Source organism: Amphiura filiformis, chromosome 15 (assembly GCF_039555335.1).
Source record: "Amphiura filiformis chromosome 15, Afil_fr2py, whole genome shotgun sequence".
NCBI classification, from domain to species: domain Eukaryota; kingdom Metazoa; phylum Echinodermata; class Ophiuroidea; order Amphilepidida; family Amphiuridae; genus Amphiura; species Amphiura filiformis.
Genome location: NC_092642.1, coordinates 49,499,412 through 49,512,429, shown reverse-complemented (window position 1 = coordinate 49,512,429; position 13,018 = coordinate 49,499,412). Strand labels below are relative to the sequence as shown.

At 36.6% G+C, this 13,018-nt stretch overlaps 1 protein-coding gene across 2 annotated transcripts in view; it reads left to right on the top strand.

Annotated features, from left to right (window-relative positions):
- Positions 1–13,018, top strand: part of LOC140171774 (uncharacterized) — a 42,601-nt gene that overhangs the window by 11,964 nt on the left and 17,619 nt on the right. For both annotated transcript variants that reach the window (XM_072195101.1, XM_072195100.1), the window contains exons 4-10: positions 1,260–1,400; positions 2,116–2,223; positions 3,365–3,514; positions 5,039–5,146; positions 7,091–7,228; positions 8,630–8,749; positions 10,676–10,795. In XM_072195101.1, coding sequence (XP_072051202.1) covers positions 1,260–1,400; positions 2,116–2,223; positions 3,365–3,514; positions 5,039–5,146; positions 7,091–7,228; positions 8,630–8,749; positions 10,676–10,795 — 885 coding nt within the window. The remainder of the gene's footprint in view (positions 1–1,259; positions 1,401–2,115; positions 2,224–3,364; positions 3,515–5,038; positions 5,147–7,090; positions 7,229–8,629; positions 8,750–10,675; positions 10,796–13,018) is intronic.

The following is a 13,018-nucleotide window of genomic DNA, read 5'->3' as shown; positions in this document are numbered from 1 at the left end:
TCAGAATAAGTGTGATTGCAATTAGTGGAAATGTTATCAATAATGATTTATTCTTGTCACCATGGTTACAACACATGCTAGTATTTGCTTTTGTTTTTGGCACCATCCATATTATTGTTTTTGTGTTTTAGTGATTTGTACAAAAGAGGAGTCTGTTGAAGATGAAACCAGGAGGTCTTCAGGTGACAGTTGATTTGAAAATGGGGTCTGTCTTACTGGTAGTGGTAGAATTCAGTGCAGCCATAATCAAAATTCATAGCGGGGGGTGCAGGAGGTGTGACATACACTCCTGACCCCCAATGCCAATCCAAATAAAAAGGTTGATTGAAAATCAGCCCTTTTTTGAAGGAGATATTGATAAAAGGTCTGCTTGTTTTGGCACATTGAAAGCTATTGAAATTAGTCTTTTTTGAAGGAAAAATTCACAAAAGGTTCACTTTTTTAAACCCCCTCGCAGCCCCAATAAATAAATCCTGGCTATGGTTCTGGCCATGGTTGCCTTATCAGGGTCTCTCAACAGATTTTCTTGAAATCCAGCCAGCCAACCACTGATATGTGGCCCTTGACCAACTCGGAAAGGTAAAGAAAAACACAAGAAAATCCGGGGTGTTTGGCCCCTTGTGTCCCTTGAACAAATGAAGGTGACAACCCCCTGACATATGTGATAACCTTTTAAGTACACTTTAAACTATTTCAAACTTTTGTCATTCTCTCTCTCTGTGTCAGGTGGCGCTGTGTAGCGCTGCTGTGGTCTTCACAAGAGTATGCCATCTCACCTTGCATTCCTTGGTTAGAAACTAGCTTCACCGTCACGTCATTAGTCCAAGATGTTGGTGGACGTCCTCTTCCTTGTCTGCCTTCCATAGCCCCTTGCAAAATCTGTTTTTCTACACCTCCATGTTTCTTGACAATATGGCCAAAGTACTTTAGCTTTCTCTCCATTATGCCGCTTCTGATGGTTAGACTTGTACCAATCTTGTCGAGGATCCAGGAATTTGTTCTCCTGTCTTTCCATGTCACTTGTAGAAGCCTCCTGTAACACCACATCTCAAAATCATATATTCTTTTTCTATCATTCTTGGTCATAGCCCAAGACTCGCATCCATAAGTGGCAACGGAAAACACAATTGCATGAAGTAGGCATACCTTGAGGTCAATGGATAGGCCTCTGCCCGGGCCTCTGCTTTTCCATATGCTTGACATGCCCTGTTTTTTTTCCGTTATTTTGTATAATTACATTGTTTTTATTTTTTCATCAGATATAAACGAATGCAGCCTGTATCCAGACCGTTGTTTAGGCAATTGCTACAATAGAAGGGGATCATTCGAGTGTATTTGCCCAAGTGGCTATGTGATTCATAAAAATGGATGGGATTGCCGACCAGAACCAAAAGTATTACGTAAGCTATCATGAAACTCTGTTGGTCATAACCTACATGTATCATTACACTTTTATGTAACTTTTATCATCAGGTTTTCTTTTACCAAAATTTTTCTTGTTTAGGGACCGTTCACAAACACTTGTTAGGAGGGGGCCTGATGCAAAAAAATCATGACGGAAAGTTTTGGGGCCCCCCTTTTCGGATCTCAAAAATTTCAGGCCCCCCTTTTTGACATGAATATTATGGGTCAACCCCATAGAAAAGCATATAAAGTCAATTTTCCCAGGAAAATGTGTGATATTTTTTTCAGGCCCTCCCCCCTTAGGAGGGTCAAAACTTAAGAGCCCTTTTTTGAATCAGGCCCCATAACAAGTGTTTGTGGATGCTCCCTTAATCTTATAAATTATGTTTTGCAGAATTTGACATGATTTACTGTGACATTGTAGAATTTTGCAAAAAAGTTCCTGTGATTTCCCATTATCATTATCTACTGTGATTTGCATCAACTTGGTCAATTTAACACTATATCCCTGAATTTTCACCAATGGGGCCTATTAAATCATTCATGTACAAAATATGGAAAAGGTAGCACTTTTTAATACTTTTTTCATTTCAAATTTATGAATATTTGATTAAGGAGCCCATGTGTCCTAAACATAATCACCCATGAAAGTATAAATAAGAAAAACAAATACTATAAATAAATATTCTTCATATATTTGCTTCATTTCAGCTTGCGGAGGTTTAGTATGTTATGATGGTTCAAGACTCAATACTGTGTTGTGTAAATGTGAATGTGAAAATGGGTACAGGTATAATTTCTACACAGAACAATGCGATGGTGAGTTGTATACCCAAAAATAATTGTTAATCAACAAATGAATGACGTGAGAAAAAACCAAAAGATTGATGAAGTAGTTAGGCCTATATGTGATGTGATCAAGCAAAATCAGTCAGAAGTCAGAAATATTGATTTTGAGATATAGCCAAACAAAGGAAGGGTGTCCTTTTGTTTCCTATTGTTTTAGAAACTTGTTCAAATTCAATGGGGTTTTCTGTAAAATGTAGCTTTGCAAATGCTTATTAACCCTAACAGGACTACAAAATACTACTTGATATATGTGCTGTTCGTGCGTGCATCCCACGTGGTGTGATGACGCAATCGCCCTAAGTGATATATAGGCACGGTTTCACTAGCCAGCGAAGCCCAACACCCATGGCAAAGTGCCGCCGACCCAGTGCTTGGCGTGCAAGGGGTCTCGAGTTTGAAGAAACTGAAAATTGAATATGTTTACAAGACTTCAGACTGATTTTGCTTGATAAGTGACCCTTCCCTTGTGCTGTGTAACGAAACCAAAAGTGGGACGAAATAACATCAGTATTTTCACTGAGAAACAATCAAAATAATTGACTAACTCCTCCTCAATGAATCTAGTTTAAGTCATGTTTAAGTCACATGACTTAATGGGTTATTCGATTTGAAATTCACACTCCCACTGTGGAAGATTTTGCTCAAGTATTCTACAGAGGGAGTATGGGTTTCAAATAAAATAGATAATTGGCATGATTGGCCGGCAACTTCCATTTAAAATACTCACTCCAGATGTGGACGATATAGGTAACAATATAAGATACAATTAAGGGGAGGAGTATGGGTTTCAAAATATTAACCATAGCCAATTCTATTTGAAAAACATACTCCCTCTTCTTCTTCGTTGGTACGTGACGACAGACTATGTAGTCCATGTAGAGCCACGGTGGAATACTTTTCTTAAATCTTCTGCTGGGGAGGGCAGATTTGAAATGGAATAGCCTAATTATCTTTTGGTTTATAAATTTTCAATTGCATCTTTACATCTTCTGAAGGAGGTCAATAAATAAAATAATATTCCATAATGAATAAATCAATCAATGAATTGGTTGGTTGATTAATTAATAATAATAATAATACATGGGATTAATTAATCAATAATCAATTTCAGATATTAACGAGTGTATATTAGGAACTCATGGCTGTGGACATGGATGTATCAACGTTCCTAGAGGCTATAAATGCTACTGTCCTGAGGGTTACGTGTTATCATCTGATGTCAAGCAGTGCTCCAAATCGGTGGATTCAAATAGAGAACTACGTGAGTAACAAAATACTACTGTACGAGGGGGTTTCCAAAAGTTTTTGAAATCACCCAGAAGTGAAAGAGCTACATCGATGAAATTTTGTTAGTGTAATCACTGGTCCTTATGTACATTATGGTCCAAAAATGGTCTCATAAGTATGTTTACTTTCTTTACAAGTGGCGCTAGATAGGCAGTAGGCACATAAACTTTTCATGATAAGATCCTCCACTTTCTTGAGTTTCTTCACTGTGACCGCATCATCTGTAAGTGATGCACGTCCACTTCTTGGCTCATCTGTGAGGGACACTTGGCTAGTTTGGAAATTCCTTTTTCAAAAAGCAACAGTGTCATATGATGGGCAATGATCACTGTAGATAGCTCTCATTTCATCATAGATTTTCTGAGCATTGTAGGCCTAACCCCGGGGTCTAACCTTCAAATGCAGGAACTTAATCACGCTGCGTGCCTCAATTTTCACCATCTTGCAGAGTATGTGCCTACTGCCCATCTAGCGCCACTTGTAAAGAAAGTAAACATACTTATGAGACCATTTTTGGACCATAATGTACATAAGGACCAGTAACACACTGACAAAATTTCATCGATATAGCTCCTCCACTTCTGGGTGATTTCAAAAACTTTTGGATACCCCCTCGTATGTTCAATTATCGTAGATAAAAGGTATTGTTTATTTGAAAATGTTTCATGATTGCAAGACCTAAACAAGAAATGTCTTTAAAAAAGTTTCCTGGACTGGTGATGATTTAGTCGGTCTATAATACCGAATTTATTAATTCGTTTTAAACAATTCATTGATGCTAGCACTGGTAGTATCCATTACTGCCAGTAGACTGAAGTCTGGAAAGGTGACCTCAATGCTGTGGGTGGTCTTCCTGTGCTTTTGAAAGTTTTGGAAGTTTGTGAGAGCATAACAAGACTTTCCAGTAATGGATTTTTATTTCCGTCTGTATAAAATACTTTTTAATTAAGTTTTTCATAACATGTTAAAAAGGCAGAGACCCCAGCTGTATAATAAATTAGCTAGGTAAGTTTTGAGTAACCTTGATGAAAATCATCAAAAAAGTGCCTATTCTTTTGTGTGTGTATGGTCCATCACCTGTCACTTGGTAGTCTTGTAACATGTCTAATGGCACTGCCCATGACCACTCGGTGAATTGTTTAATTCAAATTAATCAATTCGGTATTATAGACTGTTAGTAGGTGACACTTAAACCAGGCACATATCCAGCAGGGGGAATCCCTAAACATGGGTCACAATTTGACAAAATTGGTCAAAAAACCTGTCAAAACAGCCATTTTTGTTTTTGTTTTGGTGAAAAAAATCAAACATGGGTCCTGATTTGAGAAATAAAATTGGTCAAAAACTGTCAAATCATTTTTTTAGGTACAAAAATCCCTAAATATGAACAGTTGTTTCAGAGTGCCAGCAGGACACCCTTGCCAAAATGTAATTCATGTACCCCAGGCCCCCACACTATACTTTTAATAACGTTTTCAAATTTTATTTTTGTTCCTAGCATGTGATGGTAAGGTATGTGGCACAGGCTCATCATTAGATGCACATCACTGTAAATGCGAGTGTCAGATTGGCTACACATATGATATTGATGAGAATGCATGTGTTGGTAAGTATAGATGAGTTGACCTAAATGTTTATCAACAAAGACAAGGGACTGGTATATCAATATGTTTGAGTGAACCCCATGAAACCACTATACTGTTCAATAGCCTTATTGTGATGTGGCGGAGTTTTAAAAACACGAGCCCTAGGCATAATATGATGGGCGTGCATACTGCCAGGCAAAAAACAATGGAAATTGTGATGATGCATGCACATGCTGCCAGGCATCGAAGTCAGAAGTCAACTCATCTATATATAGGTGAAGGCTGGGTTGGGTACTCACACTTATTGGTTATTCAAACCAGTAGCGCTAATAATGCACCAGTCCTTTACACTCTTAAAAGGTGTATCTTACCCTTAAAGCCTTTTTGTCCTGCAGAGCTCTCAACAGGTTCTTTCTTCTATCATATGGAAAAGTAGTCTCTTTTGGTCAAATAAAAGGGGTCCCACAGTTAAGCAATGGGAGAAAATTGTCTTTTTTCTCTTTCAACTTCAATTATTATGAAAGGAAAGTCTTTAATTTTTTGGCTCACTCTTAATTGTCTCAAGTATAAATTAAACTTTACTTACCTCGATTTTCAAGGAAATCTGATGAAAGACCTCGTCGTACAGGAGCACTAAACACAGCAAGGTATTCCCAAAATCTCACTCGATTTACAGCGAAATACACTGACATGCACCCTGTGTCATTAAAGTAGCGTGCTATATACGGTCCTCACTTGATAATAGAAAGTCCGATTGACTTGGCTTAAACGGTATTTCCTAGAAATACTTTGCCAGATTCTACTCTCTAAAAGGAATCTGATTGGTTACAAAGTGCCGTCGTACTGTAGGAAAAACCATACCCTCTTCCGTACAGCCCTGCTTAGTGTGTTGTGTGGTAATGTATGCATTGTGCATTGACCTTGAACGCCTCTGTACACACAGCGTGCACACACTGGAGTCGAGTATAATTTATTTAAAGAGACTTTCATAGGAAAACTTTTCCATATGATATGTTCAAAACCCTAAAAGTTCCTAGAACTTAACTAGGGGTTCCTAAGACTCCTTTAGATCCCTTTGGAAAACCTTTAATGGGGGTTTTAATTATCTTTAAAAGTCCTGGACTATAATAGGACATCCAAAGAACCTTTGTAGTAAGCCTTCCCATTTTCTAAGAATATATTTGGCATAAAATGTCAGAACCATATGCTCCTGTGAAGAAATGGCACTGTCATGTGTGGTGTTAAACCTGAAATTCCCACATCTAGTCATTTGATGTGCTAGGGGGCACAAGGAAATTTTCTCCAGTGATTGGTCCCATATTTATTTTCCCCCGTCAAAATCAGTAAAAGGTTCAGATTTGGGTAAAAAAGAAAAAGGTTTAGTATGTTGTCACCCGTAGAGACATCTACTCTATTTGCCACCTGAACAAATTGGGCTATTCCAATTGAAATCCACACTACCCCTGTGGAAGATTTTGGAAATATCTTCCATAGAGGGAGTATATTTTTCAAATGTAATTGGTCAGGGTTAATCATTTTAATCATTTTAAAACCCTTACTCCCCATGTATTATGGCTTTACCTATATCTTCTACAACTGGAGTGAGTATTTCAAATGGAAGTTACCAAAATGTCTTTTCTATTTGAAACTCATACTCCCTATGTGGCAGACTTTAGCTAAATCTTCCATAGAGGTAGTATGGATTTTAAATGGAATAGCCCAATATTGGTGCTTCAGCATCTAAACGTTGCATGTCAATTTGGTCCATTTATTGTGACAGTTCTATTTAAAACCACATTTATACAGGTGGATTTGGGAGGGGGTGCCCCCGGCGCACGCCCCTTCCCCCTAATTTTTGCAGAGTTGCGCTTGACTTTGTGTGGGTGCCAAGCCACCGCCGCCCCTATTGAAAATTCCTGGATCTGCCCCTGATTTATATAATATTTGTTGTTTATTGTTGGCAGATATTGATGAATGCTATGACTATCGTGGTTGGTGTGGGGGGACATGCATAAACAATATTGGATCTTATCAATGCATATGCTCCGATGGGTATCAAATCAATGAAGATGGATGGACATGTGATCCCATACCTACCCCAGGTGAGTGTTATCTAGTGTATTATGTGATCTCCACAGAGGAGAAAGAAACAGAGCGCGTACAACCAGTCAAAGTCCACATGTATTGTATGATATAAGTTCTTGCATATTCATGAGGGCCGATTGTTCGATCGTGCCGTGTCTAACAATCACGCCAGTGCTGCGTGCCTTCGATAGAGCGTTAATTGCGTGCTTTAGAGATTACGCGATAGACAGTGAAAATATGCGGTAATTGCGTAGCAGTCTCGCCTGTCGCAATTTCATGGAACAATCGACCATCATTATCGGGTGATGCTGAGACTTTGACTGGTTGCACACGCTCTGTTTCTTTCTCCTCTGTGGTGATCTTGTACCTACCCCAGGTGAGTGTCATGTAGAGCTGTTGTCGACAATATTGTCAACGAAGCAATTTTCCCAACTGTCGATAAGAATGGACCAATTGTCGATAAAACACTGGTCATTAGAATTACATCGCCATTATTTACCATGAAATAACTGCATCAGTTTTCTATTTTCATCAGCAAGTGGTGTGGATTATCTTTCCATTACAACTCCAATATTCTGATGCTGCGTATATGGGGTAGTAATATCTTGATACGAATAAGCGACGTATAACATGGTCTCTGAACTTAATATTTTGACTTTCTTGATGTATTGGTTTGTCAAGAAATTGTCGACGTCGGATATTGAGATTTGACAATTGTCGACAATGAAAGTACTACTCGACAACAGCCCTAGTGTCATGTAGTGGATAATGCACAGAACCTACAGACTGAGCAGGATGAAAATCTGTCATTTGCATAAGAAAAATAACTAGTTTGGAAAGGACTATAAAATGAGCTCTGATGTATAGGTCGTATGAGGTCATTTTACAAATATGATAATTTCTTTTAACGAACCAGGAGAACCGCCCTTCTGGCGAGAACACATTTTACGCATCACATAATTTACTAATCTACTTGTTTATAGTGTTGTATACTTTTCAATAAGAATTTGTTATTTACTACCAAATATTTGGTAGCACATATTTGTAATATCATTCATTCATCTATTTATTCATTCATTCATGCATCATTCAAATATTAATGAATGAATGAATGAATAAATAGATGAATGAATGATATTACAAATATGTGCTACCAAATATTTGGTAGTAAATAACAAATTCTTGTTGAAAAGTATACAACACTATAAACAAGTAGATTAGTAAATTATGTGATGCGTAAAATGTGTTCCCACCAATTTTCTTTGCTTACCTCAGTTGTTCAGCTCAAAAAATATTAGGAGACATATCTGACAATAAAAGCTAACATTTTATGGAAAAGAAATACTAATCTATTTTTATGGAAATATTACAATATGATTTTAATAATATAGCAAACTGTTTTTTGTTCTTTTTTCCAGACCCTGGGGATGAAATCTGTGGTGATTATGACATCAAATGTGACAATGGTCATTGTGTACAAGACACAGTAGTCTGTGATGGCTATGATGATTGTGGCGACGGAACAGATGAACAAAATTGTAAGTATCCGGGGTTCCACAAGATCATGCATAGGACCCCTATTGTAATGGTTAACATGTTGATAGCAAAATCATGCATTGAATACATATATGCATACCTTTATCATATTTTTTTTAATTCATTTATTATTATATGATGTTGTTGTGTAAAAAAAACGTCCTTACCAAAATACTTAAAACACATGTCATATTAGTCAGTATGAAAAAAGCAAATAATGCATGCTCCACATGTAAAATGATTGCAGCATGGGCATGATGGGAGCAGGTCTGAGAAACAATTTAGCAATTGTCCCTCTGAATATATTGGGCCATACACCACTGGGTGGTGTTAATGTGATGGATAAGTAGGTATGTCACAGTGGCTGCACAATAATTCTGCTACACTGTGCATGCAAGCATAACAGTGAATTGAAAAGGGCGCGCTTCAAATTTGGCCAATTTTAGAAAACATCCATGTCGATAAATGAATTTCTTCATATGCTTCATTTATCCAAATTGTTTAAATTTTTAACATATGATGTGTGAAGCCTTTCTGAGGCTAACATCGGGTCCTCCAAAATTAAAATTGTTTTGTTTAAGAGCTACTGCCTGTTTTTATGGATTTTTGAAAATCGCTCATAAATCAGTAAATATAGGCCTATTGAAGTAAAGGAACTACCACCATTTAGCTGAAATACTAATCTTTCTTAGCATGTAAATTAATTCGTCGACAACAAATGAAACACTTCCCTAAAACCAGTTGAAGCAAAACATTAATCAATGTTTTTTTAGGGAGTAATTTTCCAAACCGCAATAGCTCTAAGCCATTGTGTGTGTCCAAGGCCATACTATTTTTGTATACGCGTTACAGTAAAATTGCTGTTCACTTTTCCGATTGTCCTCCCATGTTAATCCAGATGACAAAATGTTAATTTAAAGTCTCATTGCAACTGAATTTTAATTTTTACTTTTCGGACTTGGCTTTGAGTAATGGTGACACATACCATGTTTACAGTAAAAATTAAAATTATATTCTAGACACCGTCAAAATGTCAAACTTTTTATTTTTTTGTATTGTTTTTAAATAATTAACTGCAGTTCATTTATTCAACCTCATAAGAGGATCATACTTTAAAAAATTATGATGAATGAACAGACGTTCATTAAATATTGAAAAAAACCTAAAATTACTCATGCCTAATTTGCATAATAATAGCATAAATACTTAATTAGCTGTAATTACCTAATTTGCATAATTAATTACTTTTTGTGTATTTTTTGTTATCAATTGAAAGAACGTTGTATGCATATGTGTGCAAAAAAACCCGCACCTTTATATCATGTACGGTTTTCTATTGGCATCAATTTTGCATATTAATTAGCTGAACTTAGTCATTTTTTGAGATTTAATTTGTCTGCAGAATGGCGAAATTGCTAAAATAGTATATTTGGTTAATTTATTATGATTATTCAATGATAGATTTTTTAATTTTGTTTTCTGTAACGAAGTCAGGAAAGATAGGAATTTAACATGTGATATTTAAATTAATGCTGCTTTTTCAAGCAAGCATCTAAATATACCTTCAAAATCTCGAAATGTGCCAATTTTGTCATTACAGCCATTTGTGGCAGGATTTCATTCCATCTACGAGCATCTTTAAATTGACGCTACATCACAATGTATTGACCGATTTCAATTCTGTTTTTTGATTTTTGATGCTTTAATAAAGCTCAATAATGTAGGAACATTAAATAACATGTTTCTGCTGCGATTATTTTTGAGGTGATATGCCTAATAATAGTGATGATAATGATGATGATAACATTTCTCCGATGTAAAAGGGTGAAAATTCACTATTTTGGGATGATCTGAAAAGATTAAAAAGTGTTTTAAAAGATATTTTGTGTTTTCTGGGATGATGAGTATTTGTTTCTTGCCACATACAGGCAAGAATATCTGCCCTGCTGAATCTTTCCAGTGTGCTAATGGAGCCAAGTGTCTGGATAAATATGATTTGTGTGACTCAGAGAATGACTGCGGAGACTTTTCAGATGAAGAATATTGTAGTATGTACCGAAGACAATCAGTGACTGGGCTATTCCAGTTGAAATCCATACACCCCCTATGGAAAAACACAACCTTAATCTCACACACAGTGAGTGTAGAATTCAAATGGAGTCCCCATTAAGGGAAGGGGTATGAACGTTTGGACAGTATTTATTGTGGGACATTAGAGCACACCAGACATATCGAATTGCATTCTGAATACGAAGAATGTCCTTCTGATATCAAATAATTTGGATTTTTGAAACTCGCAATGTAATGTAACACACATTTTATGGCAAATCATTAAAATTGATATTTTTGATATTTAACAGTACTTGAAGTAAACTTTATAAATCTGATGATTTATACTTAAAGTGTATGTAGGTGGGATGAAAAGCCGACGATCAATTGAAAATTTTGACCGTTCAGTATTGAAGATATGGATTTTTTTCCCAAAACACCACAAAAAAAAGGTCTTTTGGGAAAAAAATCCATATCTTCAATATAAAAGGTCAAAATTTTCAATTGATCGTCGGCTTTTCCTCCCAGCTACATACACTTTAAGAATATATCATTAGATTTATCAAATTTATTTTGAGGACTGTTATATATCAAAAAATTGAAAAATATCAAATTTTAATAATTTGTCATAAAATTTGTATTATATCGTGAATTTCAAAAATGAAAATTATTTGATATCAGAAAGACATGCTTCAGTATTCAGAATGCAATTCGACACGCCTGAGGTGCTCTCATGTCCCACATTAAAAAATACTGTCAAAACGCCTATAAACGCTCATTCTAGATCCCTTAAGATAACCCCATTTAAATTCACAATTCTGTGGGAGATTAAGGAATGTCTTCCATAGGGGTGTGGATTTCAACTGAATCACCCATTTGTTAAACCAGAACACCCATTAATTTAAGATTTTGGAACAAGCACAGATTTACTTACGAGGGGCAGTCAATAAGTTCGTGGAAGAAGGTACTTGAAAGAGTACTAGCCAAATTCTTTCTATCTCTCTCTTGAGCATGGTCACTACATACCTTAATGTACCCGTCACAATTTTTCTTGAAACCTTCTATGTCAACAAAATGGAAGTCTTCCGATGGTTACTTTAATTTACTGACCCCTCTGTCGTGAATGGCAGCTTGACAAACTAAGAATAGTGTACAGGACAAAATCCGAGAACAGCCACATTCCTACCATCAACCTTCTTCACATGATGGCTTGCCTCAATTTTGCTAGCAAAATTGTATGATATATGCCTATGATTGTACTTTCATTTGGCAAATGATCTGTCATCAAGACTATCCCTGGATCTCAGAAACAGCGATGAAGACCTTGCACTCACGGTGACCGAAAGTGATGATCTTCTTAGGGCGTGAGATCCAGGTGCTTCCACTAAATTCACTTAAACTCAACTCATAATTCCAGTGATTAATGTATGCCTTATCACCTTTAGCCATAGATTAAACTTGCCTTGGTCCTCATCCTAAGTGTATAGAAGGTGTGGACCTGAATATGTCAACTGGTATCAATTTTGTACATGAAGATTCCGGAACCCCATCTAGAAGACACCCTGGAATACCCAAATGTTAATGGATTAATATTGAAAACACATTCATCAGAGTTGTCATATTTTGTGGCTATCTCATCTTTCTTATTTGGCTCTTTATTCATTATCAATGCCACCGTACCAGCGCATATTAGTGGTGACGTCAGCAAGTCTTTTGGACCTTGGATGATCTTCAAGGATGCTCATTCCATTCTTGAACTCTAAGAACCATTTCGTTGCTGTTGAATACCAAGGACTTCATTACCATTTACAACAACTATACACTGTTAAAGTTTATTTGAGTTTTCACCAGCGTCGGGAGAAATTTCCATGATGACCCTGTATTCACTTCTGGTAGTACCTGTGAATTCATGGAGGTAGACTTCCTCTGAAGAGTGTCCTGCCCATATGCAGTGATGCAAAAATATAATATCTTTGCAGTAATGGTTTGAAGGAACAAGCTTTCAAATGAGACCAAATTCAATACCGTGCGACAAAGTAGCATACCGAGTTCTACGAACTTTTTGACCGGCCCTCGTATCAACCAAATTATCAAGACAAATTCTGGCAGGATAAAAGTATAGCATGTACAAAAAAGTGTACTTAGTTTGTTCCCACACATGTGAGGCAGCTAAATTTGAAAACTATCAAAAGTTGAATTTTGCCACCCTTTCATCAACAACC